The sequence below is a fragment of the Ictalurus furcatus genome, chromosome 2, assembly GCF_023375685.1.
Source record: "Ictalurus furcatus strain D&B chromosome 2, Billie_1.0, whole genome shotgun sequence".
NCBI classification, from domain to species: domain Eukaryota; kingdom Metazoa; phylum Chordata; class Actinopteri; order Siluriformes; family Ictaluridae; genus Ictalurus; species Ictalurus furcatus.
This window is the reverse complement of record NC_071256.1, coordinates 35,724,215-35,750,041: the sequence shown is the minus strand read 5'-3', so window position 1 is coordinate 35,750,041 and position 25,827 is coordinate 35,724,215. Positions and strand designations below refer to the sequence as shown.

Sequence of the window (25,827 nt, the reverse complement as noted above, 5' to 3'; positions counted from 1 at the left end):
ACTCTCTCTCTTTTTTTTTTTTTTTTTTTTTTTTAGTATTAATTCTCAGAATCTTGCTCTGTTTGAGGTTTTTTTTCTTTTTTTTTTCTTTTTCTTTTTTTTTTTTTTAACTTTCCACAGCCTGGAGTTATTGTGGTTTGTTTTTCCTATGCAGTTAAAGCACTTTATCAGTGAAACCATTTATATATTTATTTATTTGGTCACGCAACATTTACGCATAGCTTAATGCCGTTCGTCTTACGCGAGTTAAAGGAAGGTTAAACTGTAACTGACTCGGTCAGTTCTTTCACTCAGAAAATCACTCCACGGTTCAAAACTCTCGGCTGTGCTTTGCTGTTTTTCCATTGGTCGTGTTTAATCGGGCTCCTGGCTGTCCATCACAGTCGCGTACAGTAAATTCCAACCTCCAACAATGTTGTCGTGCGGGTTTGTGGCCTCGTCTGACTTAAATGAACCTGCAGTCCTTATGTATTATGTTCTGCACGTTTAGTGCTAAAATTAAATTTGCATTATTCAATAGTGCGTTTGAAACAGTGATTGAATTGTGTTTGTGTGTTAACTGGATACGATTATACGCTAAAGATACAGGTTTTACGACGATCCATTCATCAGAGAAAGACGTTCTTGTGGAGTTTTCTAGAACTTTCCAGCACTAGAGCAATACAGTGAATGGTAGTTCCAGTTATTTCACACTTTTATTTAAAGGTTTTCTCACATTCATGATTCCCCATGGACGAATTAAACACAGATTTACACCACAGTGCTGTTGAATTCTCGAATCAGAAAGTGTTTTCCTATCATTATAACGGTACTACTGTATATTAATGGGCGAGTTCGAATACATTAGCGTTTTTCATAGCCTAGTAAAAGATAACTACAGTGGCGTGCTGTTTTATTAAATGAATCAACATCGGAATGTCAACGCATCACACCACCATAGCGTGGATTATTTTCCTATAACAGCATGTCCTGTCCTGTTTTATTCCTTACTGAGAGCATCCATGAGTGACGCCTTTACGTGATCGCGAACTAAAAATTCACCTCAATGTTTCCTGCCGCCGCAGCGACTATCTTTCGCGCTCCATTAAGAGTGAGTTTGGAGTTTACAAGTTTTCTGTTTTCAGCACCTCAGATCGCCTCTGCGGTAAACACACTTACAGGGCACTGCGGATGTGTTGGATAAAGATTAGCTTGGATACTGCTGGAGTATTTCAAATATGCATCATTTCTGTGTTCATAACCTCAAAAGACTCGCTGGCCAGAAGGTTGTTGCCCTTGTGGGTTTAGTTTTGTATTTTTTCCCACGTCTTTTTAAATGCCTTTGCGTTGATATAGCACTCTTGAGATTAAAGCTCTCAGTCTTTGACTTGGTCTTGAATGAATGAACTGAATTAGGCTTAATGTGTAAATAGGGTGTGGACGTAAATGTTTTCTTTCTCCACACCACAACACGGATGATTCCATAATTGCGGTTCAATGTAGCCCTTGTAACTTTATTATTAGTATTTATTTTAGAAAACGTGCGTTTAATCGTTCAAAAGCACTCAACACTATGTTGTTTCTTTGCTGACGGGCTGCATTTTGCTCTTACAGTACAGTACATGAGTAACATTGTCGAGGTTCTTATAAGAGAATTCGCGAATACATAAAAATGCTTTTAACTAGCATCCATGCTAATGTCAGGATGACATTAAGGACGGTGCAATATAGCAATATTTTTTTTTTTTTATGAATAATTTATGCTCGAGCTGTAGTTTGGGTAGCAGGGTCGTACTTTCAAAGTGGCCTCGTCAGTCCAATATCACAATATCCCTGAGAATGAACGGAATAAAGAGAGATGATTTTTCTTCTTGTCGTGATCTTCAGGAAATTTCCATGATGCAATATTTCAGATATTTCATAAGGGGCGAATGTGTTCAGGTAGCAGAGTGTACATTTTTCATAACCTATAGTATGATGGTGTTACGATCCCGCCGGCAGATGGCGCTGTGGCGACAACGTGCACGAGCGGCTTGAGAGCGCGCACGTTGTCGCCACAGCGCCATCTGGCGGCGGGATCGTAACCAATGGATAATTCAAGGAAATGGATGCTTCAAGCATGAAATCCATTCTCACATGAATGCGAAAAGAAGTACTGTATTATATTATATTTGAAGGTAAAATGTACATAGAGTAGGCAAAAAATGGCAATTATTGTAAGTGCTGTAGAGGTTTTATTGACGTTTATTTATCTTTATCTTTACCTTTGTTTAAAAAGACTCTCGAAAAGTATTTAGACCCTTTGAGTTTTTATACTCGTTGTTGCACTATAGATTTATTTAGAAATGGGTTACAATCTACACATGATAACCCACAATGTCAAAGCAAAAAAAAAAAGACTTTTACAAAAAAATTTTTACTTTGTATTTTTTGTTCTTGTAGGGCAGTGGTAGCTTAGTGGTTAGGATGTTGTACTTCTGATCAGAAGGTTGTGCGTTCAAATCCCAGCTCCGCTAAGCTGTCACTGCTGGACCGTTGAGCGAGGGCCTCAACCCTCAACTGCTCAGTTGTATAACTGAGATGAATGTAAGTCGCTCTGGATAAAATATAATATATAAGTCTGAAATAAATAAATACTTTGTACGCAAACGGTACCCTGAAAACCTACTCCAGTCGACTGACATATTCAGAGACCCAAACATACACACCCAAGGCTTTATTGAGGAATTACAGTATAAACTCTGGACTGAAAAGAGACAAGGATTTCGATTAGACAGTAAGTGACTACGAGTCTTTGTGCTCGTTTTTAGATAAGAACATTTCCCAATAAATATGCCCTGATAACAGAACGACAGTTACTCTAGAATAGTCGTACATGTTACCTGTTACGTTTTTGTTTTTTTTTAGGAAGCTCCAACATCGTGACTTATCCAATTAGATCAATAGTTTGTTTTGTCTTTTTATTTAAATCAAGTTCTCTTTCCACACAGTTCTGCTTTCAATTTCACACCTAAAAGCAGTTTCTGTTCAACAGATATTCATTTTATTCCCAAACGGGGGTTATGTCTCTGACAGCCAAAGCCATAAATTAAAACACATTTTCACAAAATTTTCAATTCGATTCGGTTTTATTTGTGTAGCGCTTTTAACAGCGGACATTGTCACAAATCAGCCTTGCAGAAATAAATCGATTCAGGGTTTACATTTACGATTCAGGGTTTACATGTTCCCTGAAAGGGAACAGATCCTCAACTGGGTGACACCGGATAGTGCGATAATAAATAATTCCCTCTAACTGTGTGCTGTATAGTCAAAAGGTGCGATTGTGTGACCAGGAAATTCATTATAGTTTTCACATGTTGTCTGTTGTCAACTTCGTGACAGTCGGAGTCTTAAAGCTATCACTGTCTGTTTCAATTGGAGTCCAAAGCCATCATCAACCAGAAGTTGGGCATCAGGATAGATCAGGCAGGTAGAGAGAGAGAGAGAGAGAGAGATTAGGTGAAGATTAAATAAATTACAGATTAAATACAGTGCTCTGATTTGAACAGTGGCTCATTTGGTGGCTCCTCTGAGCGTCTTATCGCGTCCTGAGCCATAAAGTTAGATATGGGCTGGGTGTGTGGGTTGTTAATTACCGAAGTCAAAGCTGATATGGAAAGGTGAACTGAAGAGCTGTAAGGTTGAGTGGCAGATATTGCCTGATAGTAAGGGTGTAACGCAATGCATTTATTTATTTCTGCAGCCCTTTAGTGCTCCAAATAACCATATGTGTATCAGTATTCAGATTGAAACTCAGAGTAGAAAGGGTTGTTGTTATTGTTGTTGTTGTTGTTGTTGTGTTTTAATTAGTGAATTCGAGTAGATCTTCAGTCATCGCGACCAGACATATCCGAAGTTTCATCTCACAGTACAAAATACTAAGAGTAAGCACAAAATGCTCACCTCACTAAACACTAACCCGGTCAATAGGTGCAGGTCAAAATGAAATTTAAAGGGACGGTGCAGTATCGCGGTCGTGAACAAAGTGTCGGTACGTGTGTAAACAGTAGTTCGTTCGTGACCCAAACGTTTACAGCGACATGTGCGAGATTCAGTAATGTAAACATTGATTTAACGTGTCCATGCAGTGGGAGAGGGGGTTGTCGGGTTAATGAAATACGAGCACGACCACTACACCCCTGGAAATGCCGTTCCTCAACCTCAGCTGCATCACTCAAGTTCAGAATTGAGCCCAGCTTTTGTTTGAAAGTGCCTGTAATAATTTTTTTTTAAACTAATTTAATTGGTTTCTTAAAATATTAACAGACTAGTAGTCTAATTTAAAGCACTGTGACTCTGACCAGGCAGTTACTAAGGATGCTTTTGTTGTCTCAAACTTTAAATTCTGTCTTTAAATTGGGGTAGTGGTGGCTTAACAGTTAAGGCTCTGGGTTACTGATGGGACGGTCGGGGGTTCAAGCCCCAGCACTGCCAAGCTGCCACTGTTGGGCTCTTGAGCAAGGCCCTTAACCCTCTCTTCTCCAGGGGGCGCTGTATCATAGCTGACCCTGCGCTCTGACCCCAAATTCCTAACATGCTGGGATATGTGAAAAAAAAAGAATTTCCCTGTGCTCTAATGTATGTGTGATCAATGATATGGTTTATAAACCGATAATTTGGTTTATTTGCTTATTTAGTTTGTGTTTAATTCTAGAATGACATGTTCATATTTTTTTAAAAACTTGAAATTCATAGAAATATCTAGATCCACATTGAACAACGCCGGCTCAATCATTTTAATAATCTTACAGTCTTTGTGATGTAATAATTACATCATGATAAATATTGAGTACAGCTTCGTCAGTTCGAGATATTTTCACTTGCGAGTAGCGTGTATGCAGTGCGTGAGAATCTGTGTATGAGAAATCTTCTTTAATTAGCATTGTTTACCGCATTAGTTAACCTTAACCATGAATTAATGAACCCAAAGTAATGTAAACAGAGAAAGTTAACACATATATTAATGGACATTTGTTTAAATGTTAACGAAATACACCTGCATTGACTGTTTATTAAGTCCATGACTATGTCAATTAAAAAAAGTACATGATAACTAATGAACTTGCTCTGGTCTGCAGGTATACGTACTGGAACTGGCTTTCAGGTTCAGTTCTGAATTTTGCCATTTAAGAACCAGGAACGTGTTCATTAAGGTGTTGTTCGGCATGGGCTTAATTTTGCTCCATAAAAACATCACGGTATTAATGCTGGCTAATGCAGGCGCCGAGTATTTGTCTTATTTGGGTTATTATTTGAAACTAAAAATACCATTGAGAACAATTTTATGAAAAACCGTTCGTTTTATATCAGGACAAATAAAACAAATCGTTCTGTTATGAAAAAAAAGAAATGACACCATATAAACGGAGGCTGGGAAGATCTGATGGAAGATTTAGCACTCGTGTATGAGTGAAATGATGCTTAAAACCGGTATTACTTTCTTCAGGGGATGAAAACCGCATTATAAATCAATTATGCTCCTGAAAACAATTCAAAACGATGAGTTTCATGGAGGATGTTCACCTGGGAACATCCTCCGTTTTCTGGTTATCCATCCATCCATCCTCAACCGCTTATCCGTTATCGGGTCACGGGGGCAGCAGCTCCAGCAGGGGACCCCAAACTTCCCTTTCCCGAGCCTCATTAACCAGCTCTGACTGGGGGATTCCGAGGCGTTCCCAGGCCAGTGTGGAGATATAATCTCTCCATCTAGTCCTGGGTCTTCCCCGAAGTCTCCTCCCAGCTGGACGTGCCTGGAACACCTCCCTAGGGAGGCGCCCAGGAGGCATCCTTACCAGGTGCCCGAACCACCTCAACTGGTTTTCTGGTCATTGACCATTAATTCACCTTTTCTGTAATTTTCCTCTAGACTTTGACCTTTACATGGGCTAGTTGTTACACTGCTATATATTTTTACTGGTGTAGAAGTGAGTCAAAATGTCTTCCGCTGCTGTCTTTCTGCATTTACTCTCATTGTTCACAGCCCTCTGTGCACTTGTACTTTTACGGAGTTTTGTAGGCGTCACCACATGCAAATGAGCTGTGTCGGGAATGCGTTTTGCACTCGAAGGTCGATCAAAATGCACACGCGATTACGAACTAGAAAAAAAAATCGGTGTTTCGGACACTTTTTGTTTGTAAATTTCTTTCAGACGTTGACACAAAACTTTACAAATGAGGCCTTTTGTCTGTTCATGTTAACTAATGTGTTAAATAATGTCAGTTAAAGGTAAAGCTTTACCAGTCTGTCGTCTCTGATAGCTGGTCGAACGAGCGAAGAGGATGTTAGAGACGTATAGCGTGTTGGTGTCGTATCTTATAGAACTTTACAAACGTACAACATAATTACATATAAAAACAATTCTTATATATATAATGCAGTTCAGTTCCATACTCGGCTGGTAACCGCATTCCGTGTGCTCTTTGTCTTCGCAGCCGTCCCTCTGCAGATTACGTCCTCTGGTGCTCAGGTGGAGGTACGGGCGGGCGAGACGGCTCATTTGAGCTGTACTTTCAAAGGCAACCCGCCGATCGTTTCCTGTTGGATTTATAACAAAAAAGAGGTATTGAAACCTTCAAACACACACACGCATGCACACACTTGGGCAGCTGTGGCTCAGGTGGTAGAGTGGGTTGTCCACTAATCGTAGAGTTGGCGGTTCGATTCCCGGCCCACGTGACTCCACATACCGAAGTGTCCTTGGGCAAGACACTGAACCCCACGTTGCTCCCAATGGCACATTAGCGCCTTGCATGGCAGCTCTGCTACCATTGGTGCGTGTGTGTGTGTGGGTGTGAATGAGAACCATGGAACAATGTTGTGGAACATCCGTGAAAGAAGTAAGAATTCAACAGCACAGTGGAGTAAATATCATTCATTAATTAACTTCAAATGAGTTGTGTTAAAGAAAAACAAATGTTGGGATTTGCAATGAGGAATTAAACCTAAATAAAAATCAATGGATTAAAATGTATGCATTTTGTCACGGAAATGTAGTAAAAGTTCATTTCTTTATTCTAGTTCTGTTCACTTAGTAACAATATACTAAAGCTCCTCTGAATATTACGCTACCCCTAATCCCTCTGTCGTTCCAACTCACCATCACCCTGAAAATATTCCAATTTGCCCACTGCTTATGAATAAAATAATGATAGAGGTGAATGAAATCTGTCTGCAGGTTCTCACGGACTCCAGGTTCAGGATAGAGGGCAGCAGTGAGAGCAGCAGTCTGGTCATCTCAGAGACTCGACCCGAGGACTCCGGACGCTACACGCTAGTCGTGCGAGACCGTAAAGGCTCCGCCCAGCACTCGCTCACACTGTCCGTCATCGGTAAGCTCCGCCCACGTTGCACTTCAGATCTGTCCTCTGGAAATTGTTCATATTATTCTGAAAGTACTGTTGTATTGTATGGGTTTTATATTGCCGAGGGTGCTGAGTAAGAATTCTGATGGGTACACCAAATAACGAATTTCGTTCCATTGTTTCTTTAATGATTCTTTTTTTTTTTCTTTTTTTTTTTTAAAAAAAAAGATTATTTGGCCAAAAAAAATTACACTTTCTCTAAGACATGTTCGGGGTCTTTAGCTTGCTTCTTGAGTTGAAGCAAACGTAGCATTGAAGTGTGGGACGTTTATAGCTAGCAGTTTAGCATCGGATCAACGGCACGACTCGAGAAACATGCCTAGGTCCATAGTATGTTTGTATGAAAAGAAAAGAAAAAATCTCATTGGAATCCCTTCACCTGTACAACTCCTTCTTCAAATTTTAGGCCACGCGTCCTACCTTAGTTGGATGCTCGTGTGAACTGACACCTGTGATGTCCTTTTGTCCGTTTGTAAAGATAACAGTGTGTAATACAGGGTCAGAAACCACATCAGCAAGTGTGTTTGAGACACTGATCCTAAGTTTGCTTGATGCTAAACTGGTAGCTATTGGCTTTGTTCACTTATTAGCAGCATTAGCCTTGTAGTCTAAAACTAAAGGAAAGAAAGGTTTAATAATATTTGTCATTTGTGTGTGTGTTTGCATTATAGAGCGCCCGCAGCCTCCTGCCTCGTCCCCGGTGGTGCGTGTGCTCTCCTCACACTCCATCATCCTCTCCTGGACAGGGCCGTGTTACGACGGCGGTTCAGCCGTCACAAGTTACCTGGTAGAGGCTCAGCAAGTCAGCTCGACCGGGACAGGTCACTGGACCGAGCTCTCAGCCGGCTGTAAAAGCACGTCCCTCAGGGCGAGCTCTGGACTCCAGCCACAGGCGGAGTATCGCTTCCGGGTCAGAGCCCGTAACGCTGTGGGACTCAGCGCCCCAGGTCCAGAGTCTCAGGTGATCAGGATGGACAGCGCAGGTGAGACCATAACTTTGTAAATGTGACCCATCAGGTCAATGACAAGACAACGGAGTTACTCTTACCGCCCCAAAGTGGATTATTTTCCCATTCCAAAAAAGTTAAATAAGCATCCCCTTAGAGAAAAATTCACGATTACACATTTTAAAAAAAAAAGTACATTCTGATATACATGGCGCTTCCAGCATGCCCACTACGTCTCTGTTTGTTGTTACAATACAAATGAAAATGAAAACTCCAACAGCGCGTAGATCTTGTTATACCATTACATACAAACCGTGTTGTATGTAATGGTTTTATCCTCTGTGCTAATGGTTTTGCTAATCACCTGCGCTAATGTGTGTGTCCTTCTTCAAAGGCGAGCCACATACAGAGAAGAGAAACGATTATGTCACCGTTACCATCGATGAGAAACACAAAGTCACTGACCACTACAACGTACTGGACAAACTGGGAGTGTAAGTAAACGGATTCCATTCCAGAAACTTCGCTCAAATCAATGCATGCCAAGAAACGTGAAAGCGAATCCCTGACTAGGCTCAGGCGTGTGTACACATGCGAGTGTTATGTAGACGGGAGAGGAATCGTTTACATTTCCAGCCAGTTCCAGAGCGTATTGATGATATTCTCTGGAAAAGAACCCCTGTGGGAATCTGTGGGAGGTCAGGATGCGAAACTACCAAACAGGTTTCAACAGTCACTCTGCCATTCAGATGAATCAATACCACCGACGTTTTCCATTTCCTCGTAGCGTGGAGGTGTTTATGAATATCGGAGGTGTGAAGCATCCCAGCGGACCTGGATTTGAAAGATGAAGAGCAAGACGAGAGGGCGATTTTATTTTAACACTCGATTATTAAGAGATTTAGGCAGTGCGTCGAGAAACAGAAGCGTTTTCACAGACTTTCGGCCATTTTGTTTTTCTTTTATTTACCCTCTCTGGTGGGATTAGTGAAACAACGACGTGGCTTGTTTAAAAAAAAAAAAGTCTCTTACAAAAACAAAGACGATAATGGAATGCTCGTTGCGTCGAATACTGATAAGGGTTACTATGGCGACCAGTAGTAGGAAAGCCTACTGACGACTTCAATGGCTCTCCACAGAGGAACAAACGAAATAATATGTATAGGGGATACAAAATATAAAGGTGCGAGCTGGAACTTCTGTATGTCAGTGGAGCTTCCTGTCCGTTTCCTGTTCATGTATAGTTGCTCTAACACTTATTGCTAAGTAATCGAAATTAAACGCTGGGACGTTGCGGTGGTGGCCATCTTGGACAACTACTGTATTACCTCTTCTTTTTTATTCTTTCTTATCACTGTTTATCATTCCACGCAAGACGATAAGACACGAGATACACTGTATTCTGATGTAGGGTACAGCTAAGAAGTTACATACCGCAGCTTTAAAATTAAGATTGATGTTTTTGGGTGAGATTACTTGTTGTTGTTACATTAACCTAAGTGCAGAACTGATATTAAATGTTAACCGTTTTTTTGTTTTTTTTTTCCTCCATATCTGTCACCTTGCCTAAACTCTTTTTCTTTGTTTTTGGTTTTTTTTTGTCTCTGTCTCCTTCAGAGGGAAGTTCGGTCATGTGTATCGCCTGACCCATAAGGAGACCGGCGAGGTGTTTGCTGGGAAGTTCTATAAGGGTCGGCGTGAAAGAGAGAGAGACGCTGCCAAGAAAGAAATCGAGCTGATGAACTCCCTCCATCATCCCAAACTGGTGCAGTGCCTGGCAGCGTACGATAGCAAGCCTGAAATAGTGATGGTCATGGAGTTGTGAGTATCCGCAGTGCATTACTAGTATGTAGTACTGTCTCTAGGGTAATGAGCACCTTTTAAAAAAAAAAAAAAAAAAAAACACTTAAATATAACAAAAATTTAACTCAAACTTGTTATATTTAAGTGTATTTGGCTTAAAGAAATTGATTTATCAACTTAAAAATTTTGAGGTAATTAGTTTGTAATGAGTTTCCTCCAATTTTTTGAGTTAAATGAACCTAACTTTATCATTATTCTCAAGCTGAATCTAATGTGTGTGTGTGTGTGTGTGTGTGTGTGTGTGTGTTTAGCATTGCAGGTGGGGAGCTGTTTGAGCGTATTGTGGATGATAACTTCGAGCACACGGAGCAATCGAGCATCGGTTACATGCGTCAGATCCTGCAGGGAGTTCAGTACATGCACCAGCAGAACATCGTGCACCTGGATCTGAAACCGGAGAACATCGTGTGCGAGGACAGAACCGGATTTCAGATTAAGATTATCGACTTTGGGCTTGCCTACAAGCTGGGTGAGTGTGTGTACGGGTCAGTATGTGTACGGGTCAGTGTGTGTACGGGTCAGTGTGTGTGTACGGGTCAGTGTGTGTACGGGTCAGAGTGTGTACGGGTCAGAGTGTGTGTACGGGTCTGTATGTGTACGGGTCAGAGTGTGTACGGGTCAGAGTGTGTGTACGGGTCAGCGTGTGTACGGGTCTGTATGTGTACGGGTCAGAGTGTGTACGGGTCAGTGTGTGTACGGGTCAGAGTGTGTGTACGGGTCAGAGTGTGTGTACGGGTCAGTGTGTGTACGGGTCAGAGTGTGTACGGGTCAGTGTGTGTACGGGTCAGAGTGTGTGTGTACGGGTCAGTGTGTGTGTACGGGTCAGAGTGTGTACTGGTCATAGTGTGTACTGGTCAGAGTGTGTGTATGGGTCAGTGTGTGTACGGGTCAGTGTGTGTGTACGGGTCAGAGTGTGTACTGATCATAGTGTGTACTGGTCAGAGTGTGTGTATGGGTCAGTGTGTGTACGGGTCAGAGTGTGTACAGGTCAGAGTGTGTGTATGGGTCAGAGTGTGTGTACGGGTCAGAGTGTGTGTACTGGTCAGAGTGTGTACGGGTCAGTGTGTGTACGGGTCAGTGTGTGTGTACGGGTCAGAGTGTGTATAGGACAGAGTGTGTGTATGGGTCAGAGTGTGTACGGGTCAGTGTGTGTACGGGTCAGAGTGTGTACGGGTCAGTGTGTGTGTACGGGTCAGAGTGTGTGTACGGGTCAGAGTGTGTGTGTACGGGTCAGTGTGTGTGTACGGGTCAGAGTGTGTATAGGACAGAGTGTGTGTACGGGTCAGAGTGTGTATAGGACAGAGTGTGTGTACGGGTCAGAGTGTGTACGGGTCAGTGTGTGTACGGGTCAGAGTGTGTACGGGTCAGAGTGTGTGTACGGGTCAGAGTGTGTACGGGTCAGTGTGTGTACGGGTCAGAGTGTGTACGGGTCAGAGTGTGTGTACGGGTCAGAGTGTGTGTACGGGTCAGAGTGTGTGTGTACGGGTCAGTGTGTGTGTACGGGTCAGAGTGTGTATAGGACAGAGTGTGTGTACGGGTCAGAGTGTGTACGGGTCAGTGTGTGTACGGGTCAGAGTGTGTACGGGTCAGAGTGTGTGTACGGGTCAGAGTGTGTGTACGGGTCAGTGTGTGTGTACGGGTCAGTGTGTGTGTACGGGTCAGAGTGTGTATAGGACAGAGTGTGTGTATGGGTCAGAGTGTGTACGGGTCAGTGTGTGTACGGGTCAGAGTGTGTACGGGTCAGTGTGTGTGTACGGGTCAGTGTGTGTACGGGTCAGAGTGTGTACGGGTCAGTGTGTGTGTACGGGTCAGAGTGTGTGTGTACGGGTCAGAGTGTGTGTACGGGTCAGAGTGTGTGTGTACGGGTCAGTGTGTGTGTACGGGTCAGAGTGTGTATAGGACAGAGTGTGTGTACGGGTCAGAGTGTGTACGGGTCAGTGTGTGTACGGGTCAGAGTGTGTACGGGTCAGAGTGTGTGTACGGGTCAGAGTGTGTACGGGTCAGTGTGTGTACGGGTCAGTGTGTGTGTACGGGTCAGAGTGTGTGTACGGGTCAGAGTGTGTGTGTACGGGTCAGTGTGTGTGTACGGGTCAGAGTGTGTATAGGACAGAGTGTGTGTACGGGTCAGAGTGTGTACGGGTCAGTGTGTGTACGGGTCAGAGTGTGTACGGGTCAGAGTGTGTGTACGGGTCAGAGTGTGTGTACGGGTCAGTGTGTGTGTACGGGTCAGTGTGTGTGTGTACGGGTCAGAGTGTGTGTACGGGTCAGTGTGTGTGTGTACGGGTCAGAGTGTGTGTACGGGTCAGTGTGTGTGTGTACGGGTCAGAGTGTGTGTACGGGTCAGTGTGTGTGTGTACGGGTCAGAGTGTGTACGGGTCAGTGTGTGTGTACGGGTCAGTGTGTGTGTGTATGGGTCAGAGTGTGTGTACGGGTCAGAGTGTGTGTACGGGTCAGAGTGTGTGTACGGGTCAGTGTGTGTGTGTACGGGTCAGAGTGTGTACGGGTCAGTGTGTGTGTACGGGTCAGTGTGTGTGTACGGGTCAGTGTGTGTGTGTACGGGTCAGAGTGTGTGTACGGGTCAGTGTGTGTGTACGGGTCAGTGTGTGTGTGTACGGGTCAGAGTGTGTACGGGTCAGTGTGTGTGTACGGGTCAGTGTGTGTGTACGGGTCAGTGTGTGTGTGTACGGGTCAGAGTGTGTGTACGGGTCAGTGTGTGTGTACGGGTCAGTGTGTGAGTGTACGGGTCAGAGAGTGTGTACGGGTCAGTGTGTGTGTACGGGTCAGTGTGTGTGTGTACGGGTCAGAGTGTGTACGGGTCAGTGTGTGTGTACGGGTCAGTGTGTGTGTACGGGTCAGAGTGTGTACGGGTCAGTGTGTGTGTACGGGTCAGTGTGTGTGTACGGGTCAGTGTGTGTGTGTACGGGTCAGTGTGTGTGTACGGGTCAGTGTGTGTGTGTACGGGTCAGAGTGTGTACGGGTCAGTGTGTGTGTACGGGTCAGTGTGTGTGTACGGGTCAGTGTGTGTACGGGTCAGAGTGTGTGTACGGGTCAGTGTGTGTGTGTACGGGTCAGTGTGTGTGTACGGGTCAGTGTGTGTGTGTACGGGTCAGAGTGTGTACGGGTCAGTGTGTGTGTACGGGTCAGTGTGTGTGTACGGGTCAGTGTGTGTGTGTACGGGTCAGTGTGTGTGTACGGGTCAGTGTGTGTGTGTACGGGTCAGAGTGTGTACGGGTCAGAGTGTGTGTGTACGGGTCAGTGTGTGTGTACGGGTCAGAGTGTGTACTGATCATAGTGTGTACTGGTCAGAGTGTGTGTATGGGTCAGTGTGTGTACGGGTCAGAGTGTGTACAGGTCAGAGTGTGTGTATGGGTCAGAGTGTGTGTACGGGTCAGAGTGTGTGTACTGGTCAGAGTGTGTACGGGTCAGTGTGTGTACGGGTCAGTGTGTGTGTACGGGTCAGAGTGTGTATAGGACAGAGTGTGTGTATGGGTCAGAGTGTGTACGGGTCAGTGTGTGTACGGGTCAGAGTGTGTACGGGTCAGTGTGTGTGTACGGGTCAGAGTGTGTGTACGGGTCAGAGTGTGTGTGTACGGGTCAGTGTGTGTGTACGGGTCAGAGTGTGTATAGGACAGAGTGTGTGTACGGGTCAGAGTGTGTATAGGACAGAGTGTGTGTACGGGTCAGAGTGTGTACGGGTCAGTGTGTGTACGGGTCAGAGTGTGTACGGGTCAGAGTGTGTGTACGGGTCAGAGTGTGTACGGGTCAGTGTGTGTACGGGTCAGAGTGTGTACGGGTCAGAGTGTGTGTACGGGTCAGAGTGTGTGTACGGGTCAGAGTGTGTGTGTACGGGTCAGTGTGTGTGTACGGGTCAGAGTGTGTATAGGACAGAGTGTGTGTACGGGTCAGAGTGTGTACGGGTCAGTGTGTGTACGGGTCAGAGTGTGTACGGGTCAGAGTGTGTGTACGGGTCAGAGTGTGTGTACGGGTCAGTGTGTGTGTACGGGTCAGTGTGTGTGTACGGGTCAGAGTGTGTATAGGACAGAGTGTGTGTATGGGTCAGAGTGTGTACGGGTCAGTGTGTGTACGGGTCAGAGTGTGTACGGGTCAGTGTGTGTGTACGGGTCAGAGTGTGTGTACGGGTCAGTGTGTGTGTACGGGTCAGTGTGTGTACGGGTCAGAGTGTGTACGGGTCAGTGTGTGTGTACGGGTCAGAGTGTGTGTGTACGGGTCAGAGTGTGTGTACGGGTCAGAGTGTGTGTGTACGGGTCAGTGTGTGTGTACGGGTCAGAGTGTGTATAGGACAGAGTGTGTGTACGGGTCAGAGTGTGTACGGGTCAGTGTGTGTACGGGTCAGAGTGTGTACGGGTCAGAGTGTGTGTACGGGTCAGAGTGTGTACGGGTCAGTGTGTGTACGGGTCAGTGTGTGTGTACGGGTCAGAGTGTGTGTACGGGTCAGAGTGTGTGTGTACGGGTCAGTGTGTGTGTACGGGTCAGAGTGTGTATAGGACAGAGTGTGTGTACGGGTCAGAGTGTGTACGGGTCAGTGTGTGTACGGGTCAGAGTGTGTACGGGTCAGAGTGTGTGTACGGGTCAGAGTGTGTGTACGGGTCAGTGTGTGTGTACGGGTCAGTGTGTGTGTGTACGGGTCAGAGTGTGTGTACGGGTCAGTGTGTGTGTGTACGGGTCAGAGTGTGTGTACGGGTCAGTGTGTGTGTGTACGGGTCAGAGTGTGTGTACGGGTCAGTGTGTGTGTGTACGGGTCAGAGTGTGTACGGGTCAGTGTGTGTGTACGGGTCAGTGTGTGTGTGTATGGGTCAGAGTGTGTGTACGGGTCAGAGTGTGTGTACGGGTCAGAGTGTGTGTACGGGTCAGTGTGTGTGTGTACGGGTCAGAGTGTGTACGGGTCAGTGTGTGTGTACGGGTCAGTGTGTGTGTACGGGTCAGTGTGTGTGTGTACGGGTCAGAGTGTGTGTACGGGTCAGTGTGTGTGTACGGGTCAGTGTGTGTGTGTACGGGTCAGAGTGTGTACGGGTCAGTGTGTGTGTACGGGTCAGTGTGTGTGTACGGGTCAGTGTGTGTGTGTACGGGTCAGAGTGTGTGTACGGGTCAGTGTGTGTGTACGGGTCAGTGTGTGTGTACGGGTCAGAGTGTGTACGGGTCAGTGTGTGTGTACGGGTCAGTGTGTGTGTACGGGTCAGTGTGTGTGTGTACGGGTCAGTGTGTGTGTACGGGTCAGTGTGTGTGTGTACGGGTCAGAGTGTGTACGGGTCAGTGTGTGTGTACGGGTCAGTGTGTGTGTACGGGTCAGTGTGTGTACGGGTCAGAGTGTGTGTACGGGTCAGTGTGTGTGTGTACGGGTCAGTGTGTGTGTACGGGTCAGTGTGTGTGTGTACGGGTCAGAGTGTGTACGGGTCAGTGTGTGTGTACGGGTCAGTGTGTGTGTACGGGTCAGTGTGTGTGTGTACGGGTCAGTGTGTGTGTACGGGTCAGTGTGTGTGTGTACGGGTCAGAGTGTGTACGGGTCAGTGTGTGTGTACGGGTCAGTGTGTGTGTACGGGTCAGTGTGTGTGTGTACGGGTCAGAGTGTGTGTACGGGTCAGTGTGTGTGTACGGGTCAGAGTGTGTACGGGTCAGTGTGTGTGTACGGGTCAGTGTGTGTGTGTACGGGTCAGAGTGTGTGTACGGGTCAGTGTGTGTGTACGGGTCAGAGTGTGTGTACTGGTCAGAGTGTGTGTACGGGTCAGTGTGTGTACGGGTCAGAGTGTGTACGGGTCAGTGTGTGTACGGGTCAGAGTGTGTACGGGTCAGTGTGTGTACGGGTCAGTGTGTGTACGGGTCAGAGTGTGTGTACGGGTCAGTGTGTGTACGGGTCAGAGTGTGTGTACGGGTCAGAGTGTGTACGGGTCAGAGTGTGTGTACGGGTCAGAGTGTGTGTACGGGTCAGTGTGTGTGTACGGGTCAGTGTGTGTGTACGGGTCAGAGTGTGTACGGGTCAGAGTGTGAGAGAGCGAGTGGGAAATTGCATGCAAGCGTGTCAGTGTGTAATCTATTGCAATGTGTTCGACTACAGTGTGTGTTCAATCGGGTATGATTGAATAGAAGGTGTGTGTGTGTGTGTGTGTGTGTGTGTGTGTGTTGCTCAGACTCTTCCACTCCTCTGAAGGTGATGCATGGAACCCCTGAGTTTGTGGCTCCAGAGGTCATCAACTATGAACCTGTGTATCTGGCTACAGACATGTGGAGCATTGGAGTGATCTGCTATATACTGTAAGTCCCAGCAATGTGTGTGTGTGTGTGTGTGTGTGTGTGTGTGTGTGTGCGTGGGTGTGTTTCTTTTTGGATTTTTTCTTTCTTTGACTACTGTAATGCATTGCTCACAGGACTTGAGGACATCAGCGCCTGATGTTCCAAACCATGTCTTAAGATCATCTAGAGCTGAACAAACAGTGGTTCTAGTTAGCGCTGTTGGTAGCTCCGAATACACATGACAACCGAACCCTAACCCTAACCCTAGGTTTAGGCGACGCTGACATTCGAGCAAGTCCTGAAAGATGTTCTCATGGAGTTGTGTGCAAAAGTTCAACCGCTGATGCAATATAATGCGAACAATACAAACAAGTCAATCCGGTCAGTTGTGCATTCCTGAAGATTAACCAGGTGAACCAGCAGGCGCATACCGTCAGACACACACGACTACAATGTACGGGCTGTAAAACAAAAACGCATACTATTCTTTCTGCATAAGCAGTTCAAAAGCAGTTCAAAAGCCTATTTCTAAAAGGACGGATTATGCAGAATTACTTCAGTAACGTATTTATCCTGCTCCTGGGTCATGATCCGGTGGATCCGTAGCCAGGATTATCTCTTCTTTATTTTTTTGTTGTTTTGTTTAGTTGTGGTTTGCCTTCTCATTCAAGGAAATTTAAAATAATAATCATAATAATAATCATTTTAAAAAATGCCTTTACTAGCCTGCCATCTAGTGGTTCCTACTATGATTGCATGAGTAAAATACTGGTAGTAATTTGGTATCATGGTATTATTTGTATGCGGTGTGTGTGTGTACAGGTTGAGCGGGGAATCTCCGTTCCAGGGAGACAGCGATTCAGAGACTCTGGCTTTAGTGACTGCGGCCCAGTGGGAGTTTGACGAGGAGAGTTTTGAGGATATTACAAACCAAGCCAAAGACTTCATCAGCTCTCTACTGCAGAAAAATGTCAGGTTAGACATCAGGGCATCAGGACACACTCTCACACACTGTCATACACACACATGGAAACACACTGTCCTCTCGTCTCACAGGCAGCGGATGTCCTGCGACGAAGCTCTGTCTCATGCCTGGATGGCGACGTCGGAGTCTGCAGACCCCGGCGCTGCCAAGAACCTCTCCAAAGACAAGATGAAGAAGTTCTTAGCCAGGCAGAAGTGGAAGGTACTGAGAATTCATACGGGGAATCAAAAAAAAGTCTCTCCAGTCTCGCAAAATTATTACGTTACCGAGAAACCGGAAATCACAACATCCTCCGTCATGAAGACTTTCCCCTGGTGGAAAACTCAGCGACACTGGAGACTCCTTCCGTAAATGTTATTAACATAAACATCTCCTTACCGAAAACTTTGCCCTATCAACAATTCGAATTCATTTCTTTGCTAAATAATAACACGTTTTTTCAATTCATCTACTATTGGCCTGTTTACTATTATGTAGCGGGTCCACCGTGTCAGTTGTTACTATAGAAACGACTTTCTAATGAGAACGAGTGCGTTAATATAAACCTGCTACTGTTAGAGAAAATGAACGGACACCTTCGTAACACTTAACAGTTTGAGAATTCGACAGCGCTGTGGTAGAAAGCTACACAGTTATTTGTTCATCAGTATAATGGGTTAATAAATCCGTTCTCAGGCATCAAACTCCCTGACTCACAGTCCTGATGGTTCCCTTGTCAATTTCCTATTTAAAAAAGCAAAAGAAAACATAGTCTGGTCACTGAAAACGTTTGTGAATCACGGTTGTAGGGAGTAACGGAGCCATTTGCTTTTGTGTGCAGAAAACAGGCAAAGCCGTGCTGGCTCTGAAGAGGATGGCCTTGCTGTCCAAATCCGACAACTCTGCGTCTCTCCCTAGCCCTGTGGACGGTAAATACACTCGCAGACCTACTACACCGCTTCTCCCTAACCAAACATAACTACATCATCCTAAGTTTGCGTTATTTTCTGGACTATAGGACACACATACGACTTAAACATGTTAGAATGTTAGTATTAGATGCATTACTCCACCTTTAAAATATGTCCATTAATTAGCGTTGTGATGGTAACTGCGCTGCGTAATAATGAAAAAAAATCTTATTTGATGAAAAAGAATGAAGCGTAATAATGCGTGTCATTAACCCTGTATCATAAATCGCTTCTGAGGCAAGTCGTCCTGGCCCAGAAGCAGCAAAACTGGCCCAAACCTTGATACTACCACCACCATGTTTCACAGACAGGATAAGGTTCTTACGCTGGAATGCAGTGTTTTCCTTTCTCTAAACATGACGCTTCTCATTTAACCCCCAAAAGTTCTATTTTAATCTCATCCTTCCACAAAACCTTTTTCCAACAGCATTCTGGCTCGTCCACGTGATCTTCGGCAAACTGTAGAAGGACCAAGCGTCGACACAAAAAGACTGTCTAGTAGAACTCACAGAAAATGTGAGTGGCATCAAAAAATCCACTGCGCTACAAATCGCAAAAGTCCTTCTCTAGATGCATCTCCATGATCAGAGCTAGAAAGACCAAATTATCCTCATGCTTATTAGGTCATAACTACGGTCTAACTATCAGCAGAAGGATGGAGTTTATAAATGGGGGTGGAGCTTAATGCGCCTCAAATGAACAACACAGCAGTGCCCTATCAGCACATTACACTTGACTAAAGGTAGAAGGACTACTAACTTTTACTAGTCGGCCAACAAACGTGCTTGACTAGTTGTCTTTTCCATAGTTAAAGCAAAAAGCACACCGCACTTTAGTTAACAGTCGTACAGAGGCTACAAATTTACAAGGCTCCGATGCGTTTTTAGTTTACACTGTTTAAGGTGCAATAGTCAGGGGGGGGGGAAGGGGTTCTCTTTCTTTCTTTCTTGTACAAATAAATAACCTGGAAAATATGTAGAAAATGATGAAAAGTAATTGTTTAAGCACGAGTGTTTTAAGCAGCTGAGAAAACCCGATCGGAAAGCTGATTTCCGGCCCGGAATGCTTGCTTGTGTTTAGATGGGCCGCCTGTCAGTCATTTTATAGACACTCTAGATTCTCTAGATAAAAGGTGGTGGGTAGTGGTGGGTAGTGGTGGCTTGGTGGTTAAGGCTTTGTGTTACTGATCAGAAGGTCGGGGGTTCAAGCCCCTGCACTGCCAAGCTGCCACGGTTGGGTTCTTGAGCAAGGCCCTTAACCCTCTCTGCTCCAGGGGGCGCTGTATCATGGCCGACCCTGCGCTCTGACCCTAACATGCTGGGGTATAAAGAAAAGAATTCCACTCTTCTGTAATGTATAGCTAAGCAATAAAGCCTCATTATCATGTCAAACCCACCTTCTTAACTGTTAGAGACTCTTGAAATAAACTTACCTGTATCCCGTGTTTATATGTTTCTATAAAGCTGCTTTGAGACGATGACCATTGTAAAAAGTGCGATACAAATAAATTTGAATTGAATATTTGGCTTAGAAATTGATTTATCAACTTGAAAATTTTGAGGTAATTAGTTTCCTCCGATTTTTTTGAGTTAAATGAACTTATCCGGTTTTACAGTGTGGACGTATTATTTGACAAGTTGACTAGTCTGTGCTTCTCCTAACTTGCCCTGGCTTTAAAATAGAGTCAGGATTTAAGTGGTGCAGATTATACTCCTGAGCAACTACAGTAGATCCAAAGTGTAATTAATCCTGAAAATCTCAGTTTATTTAGACATTTTATATTAAAATACAAGTTCAAGGAGCGACTTAAAGATGAATGGTTAGTCTGTATTCTTTGTGTGTGTGTGTGTGTGTGTGTGTGTGTGTGTGTGTCTTGGATGCTTATTAAAGACTCCACTCGAGACTCGGCTTAGAGCCTCGGTTAATCTACACTTCATTTAAGAGCCTTTTAAACTCTTAGTGTTTGTTTTTCTAAACGCTGTCCTATTTTTAGCTGACTTTTATGCCGGGAGAACCTGCAGAATTCGATGTCATCACTATATCAGTGGAACAAATCCTTTCTTTATACACTTTATATTTGAAAGATTAAAGAAAAAATGAAACTTTGGAACATTTCATATATTTATTTATTTATTTTTACCTAAGTGTAAGTCCAGCACGTGTGTTTCATAAAAGACTTTGTTGTGCCAGTGAGTATCTTCCCCTGGTCGATGATGGTCTCTGTACTGTCCTCGCTGCAGATAACAAGCACGTCCTCAAGTCCCTGGAGAAGAGGATGCAGTCCAAACCTGAGTTCATTAAGACGCCGTTTGACTTGTCGGTCTTCGAGGACTCCACCGCACAGCTCGTCTGCCATGTGACTGGTTAGACACGCCACCGTCATCAAATACACACACGTTTGTCTCTTGTTTACAGCATTTAGCAAACGCTCTTATCAAGAGCAACTCATAGAAGCCATCATTTATCCGCATGCTAGTCTAAACAGGTCAGGATCTAAAAAATACCATGGAGAATAATACTGGGGTTATTTTTTTTTTTTTGCACTTTTAAAAATACAGCACGGTGGTGCTTGAAAGTTTGTGAACCCTTGAGAATTTTCTATATTTCGGCAGAAATGTGACCTAAAACATCATTAGATGTTAATGCTTTGAAACATCATCAAAGTTTTGGAATGTTTTGGAATGGCCAAGTCCAGACCTTTATCCAATAGAAATGTAGTGCAAGAAGTTCATGTGAGGAAACCCACCAACATCCCAGAGCTGAAGCTGTTCTGTACTGAGGAATGGGATAAAATTCCTCGAAGCCGATGTGCAGGACTGATCAACAGTTACCGCAGATGTTTATCTGCAGTTATCGCTGCACAAGCGGATCACACCAGATACTGATGCAAAGGTTCACATACTTTTGCCACTCACAGACGTGTAATATTAGATCATTTTCCTTATTAAATAAATGACCAAGAATCATATTTATGTCTCATTTGTTTAATCGGGTTCTCTTTATCTACGTTTAGGACTTGTGTGAAAATCCGATGATGTTTTAGGTCATAATTATGCATAAATGTAGAAAATTCGAAAGGGTTCACAAACTTTCAAGCACCGCTGTACATAAAGTATCTTGCAGAAACAGTGCTAAAAGAAACTTTTAGATATTTCCATATTTGTGCATATTTTTCTCTCTTTGTCTCCCCCCTTAGTTCATTTTCGGTCGTTTTTAAAAGTACACTGACTCAGTGGTTCATCAGAAAAACAACAAAAATCCACTCTAATCCAATTCTTCTCTCTCTCTCTCTCTCTCTCTCTCTCTCTCTCTCTCTGTCTCTCTCTCTTACTCTCTTACACTCTCTCACACACACACTCTCTCTCTCTCTCTCTCGCTCTCTCACACACTCTCTCACACACATACTCTCTCTCTCTTTCTTTCTCTCTCTCACACACTCTCTCCCACGTTCTCTCTCACACACTCTCTCTCACACATGCACACACTCTCTCTCTCTCTCAAACTCTCTCTCACTCTCTATCTCTCTCACGCTCTCTCTCTCTCACACACTCTCTCTCACTCTCACTCTCTCTCTCACTCTCTCTCTCTCTCTCTCTCTCACTCTCTCTGTATGTGTATGTGTCACAGGTTACCCAGACCCCGAAGTGTTATGGCTGAGGGATGGTGAGGTGCTGGAGGAGCAGGATGGAAGTGTGCAGGTGGATTATGAGGAAAATGGGATGTGTGTCCTCACACTGGACAACATCAGCCTGCAGCACAGCGGCACGTACACATGCAAAGCCACCAACGACCACGGGGACGCGCTCTGCTCTGCTAAAATCACTGTAGTGGCCCAGGACCACTTAGATAGTTAAATACAAATTAACTATCTGTTAAATATATATATATATATAGAGACACACACACGCACACACACATACATGCCTCACGGTCTCTGTCACTTTTTATATCCCTCTTTATTCAACAGAAATATTCATTTCTACACAAACGTTGGTTTTCTGTAACCAGTGGGCATAAGGTTGTTGCACAAAATGTCGAGTTTATTTGAAAGTTAATACAATGTGAATGCAATGCTGAAATTGTCATTTGAATGAGGTGTAAATCCATCACTGTGATTTTGATGTTTGAGAGCAGTTATTATTCACGCATCCATTTTGTATCTTTTGTATCCCACTTTGAGTTGTGTGACTTGTTTGTGCAATGTGAACAACATGTAACATGTGGCTTAAAATAAATAAACACCCAGTAATATATTCATAAAGGCAGATTTATGAATCAGAATAACTATATAAATGCTACACCACAGTTTATTTATTTAATCTTTTTTTTTTTTTACATCTTTCAATAAATTGTTTTTAATTAAACATGCTTATAGCTACAGAGTTTATCTCTTTTTTTTGTTTGTTTTTAAAGGCCATGACAAAAATGAAACAGTGGTGGTAGTATCATGGTTTGGGCCTGCTTTGCTGCATCTGGATCAGGACGGCTTGCCATCATTGATGGAACAACGCATTCTGAAATAGAACAGCGAATTGTAAAGGAAAATATCAGGACATCTGTCCGTGAACTGAATCTCAAGAGAAAGTGGGTCACGCAGCAAGACAAAGACCCTGAGCACACGAGTCGTTCCATCTAAGAACGGCTAAAGAAGAATAAAGTTAATGTTTTGGAACGGCAAAGTCAAAATCCTGACCTTAATCCAGTAGAAATGTTGTGGAAGGACCTGAAGCAAACAGTTCATGTGAGGAAACACACCAACATCCCAGAGTTGAAGCTGTTCTGTACTGAGGAACGGGTTAAAACTCCTCCGAGCCGATGTTGTTACGTTCTCGTATTTCTGTTTGTATTATGTGCCATTTGTCTGTCTATGTCGGTTATGGGATGGGTGTCTTTTGCCTCCTCCTCCTCGTTTAGGCCCCATCCACTGTAATGCATCACGTTCCAGCTTGCCATTGGACGATCACAACTCATACACGCCTGTTCCACGCCTGACCAGACACATTGTTGCTTAAACATACTCAAGTCTCAGGATAAGATCAAGATTAGAATAAAACTCAAGTCTTAAATGTTTTTACTGACATTGAGAACCTGGAAGTAGAAGTTTATATGATATACAAAATACAATGGAGAGCAAAAGTTTGTTTGCTTATTTTCAACTGTTTATTTACAAAATAGTATTCACTCAGCAATTACCCTCATTATCAAGCTCAAAGTTTTATCCCTCATTATCAAGTTTGCATTCCTGTGGGCATGTTCTAGTTGAATTAATTGAATGTGCTTTAAGAATTAATGATTAATAACATGTTTAATTTAAATGGACTCTCAAGGTGTTTGCTGTAAGCAGTCCTGTTAAGAGTTAATGGGACATTCATATAGTTAGGGAGTCTGTTAGTTAAAACCATCACTCAGAAATGCTAGAAACACAGACATAAACTCACAAGCACTAAGTAAAATATAACTAGTAAAATTGACCAAAAAAAAAAGAGAGAGAATCAAATTAAAGCTGCAAGCAGCATTTCTGGGGGCCAAGCACCCAGACCGGGTGAGCCGCACATTCACAGTGTTAGATGTAAGCATTTTTTAGCATGTTATTGTTACTTTTGACCAGTAGGTGGCACTGGCACGAAATTTGTTGCATAGACTCAGGTTATGGTCCTGAAGTCGCCTATCAAGTTTTCTGCAGTGAGCAAAGTCGTTGCTGAGATACAGCCTCACTTCCTGTTTGGTAGCTTCTCTGTCAGATTTGTTGGCCTATTACAGACAAAGCGTTTGAAATTTTCCAAATTATTTTAACTTTTGTGAGGCCTGACAATGACGTATGCCAAATTTGGTGATTATTGGATGAAATTTGTTGAGGACTTGCAAAAAAAAATTTTAAAAAAATAAACAGTTTTGGACAAAATCCAAGATAGCAGAAAATCTAATTAAGCAAAAATTTATGGCATAGGGTGTGTTAAACTTGTCTTGAAACAGGGAATCCAGGAATGCCTGGATTTTAAATTATAGACATACTATTCAAAAGGTATGACCATAAACATACTGCCAAATTAGGTCTAGATTTGACCCATTGGTGGCACTAAAGTGTTGGCAGCACTTGGCTCAAATTTTGTCGGAATGTTCTTTAGACCCTCCCCAATCAGTGTGCCAAATTTCACAACTTTTTACAAAAAACGGTTCTATGGGCTGCCATAGACACCCTATCCAGAAGAAGAAAAAGAAGGAGAAGAAGAATTAAAGCTGCAAGCAGCATTTACAGGGCCTCACACACAATTGTGCAGACAGGTGTTAAGATGATTTTATCCAAATTTGATGATTTTTGGGTGTAATTTGTAGGAGGAGTAGCGAAAATACCCATTAGATTAAATCATTTTGTGTATGTCATTTCTACAATTCTGAAAAAGTTGGGACAGTGTGAAAACGCTAATAAAAGCAAAGAGGGGTAAACAAAAAACGTATAAAGACAAGGTATTTGATGTTTTACCTAATCAACTGCATACTTTTTTGAAGATAAACTTTTATTTTGAAATTGATGCATGCAACACATTCCAAAAAAGTTGGGACAGGGGCAATTTAGGACTAATAGCAATGTGAAGTTGAAATAAGAAGGTGATGTGAAACAGGTGAGGCAATCGTCTAATCATAGTATATAAGGAGCCTCCAAAAAAGGCCTAGTCCTTCAAGCGCAAGGATGGGTCGAGGCTCGGTGATCTGCCAACAGATGCGTCAGCGAATAATCCAACACTTTGAGAACAACATTCCCCGCAAGCAAATCGGTAGAATTTTGGGCATTTCACCTTCTACAGCGCACAATATAATTAAAATATTCAAGGAATCCGGTCAAATCTCGGTGCGTAAAAGGCGAGGCCGAAAACCACTTCCAAATGCGCGTGATCTCTGATCCCTCAGACGTCACGGTCTTAAAATCCGTCATGAGTCTGTAATGGATATCCTGACATGGGCTCGGGAATACTTTCGTAAACCTTTGTCTGTCGACACCATTCGCCGCTGCATCCACAGATGCAAGTTAAGGCTTTACGATGCAAAGCAGAACCTATACATCAACACTGTACAGAAGCTCCGCCCACTTCTCTGGGCTCGGTCTCATCTGAGATGGACAGTAGCACAGTGGAACCAAGTTTTGTGGTCTGACGAGTCGACATTTCAAATAGTTTTTGGACAAAATAGCCGTCGTGTTCTCCGGGCCAAAGAGGAAAAGGACTGTCCAAGCTGTTATCAGTGTCAAATCCAAAAGCCAGCATCTGTCATGGTATGGGGGTGTGTCAGTGCCCATGAAATGAGTAACTTGCACATCTGTGAGTGCAGCATTAATGCAGAAAGATATGTACACATTTTGGAGCAACATATCCTGCCATACAGAGCAGGACAACGCCAAACCACATTCTGCCCGGATTACAACCGCATGGTTGTGTAAGCAGAGAGTCCGGGTGCT

At 43.8% G+C, this 25,827-nt stretch overlaps 1 protein-coding gene across 1 annotated transcript in view; it reads left to right on the top strand.

Moving 5' to 3' along the window:
• Positions 1-22,759, top strand: part of mylk5 (myosin, light chain kinase 5) — a 61,784-nt gene extending 39,025 nt beyond the window's left edge. The window contains exons 6-17 of the mRNA XM_053617110.1: positions 6,457-6,584; positions 7,200-7,353; positions 8,058-8,369; positions 8,728-8,827; positions 9,951-10,154; positions 10,448-10,665; positions 16,340-16,463; positions 17,265-17,417; positions 17,499-17,628; positions 18,248-18,335; positions 20,618-20,740; positions 22,005-22,759. Coding sequence (XP_053473085.1) covers positions 6,457-6,584; positions 7,200-7,353; positions 8,058-8,369; positions 8,728-8,827; positions 9,951-10,154; positions 10,448-10,665; positions 16,340-16,463; positions 17,265-17,417; positions 17,499-17,628; positions 18,248-18,335; positions 20,618-20,740; positions 22,005-22,231 — 1,961 coding nt within the window. The 3' untranslated portion in view covers positions 22,232-22,759. The remainder of the gene's footprint in view (positions 1-6,456; positions 6,585-7,199; positions 7,354-8,057; positions 8,370-8,727; positions 8,828-9,950; positions 10,155-10,447; positions 10,666-16,339; positions 16,464-17,264; positions 17,418-17,498; positions 17,629-18,247; positions 18,336-20,617; positions 20,741-22,004) is intronic.
• The last annotated feature ends 3,068 nt before the right edge of the window (positions 22,760-25,827 follow it).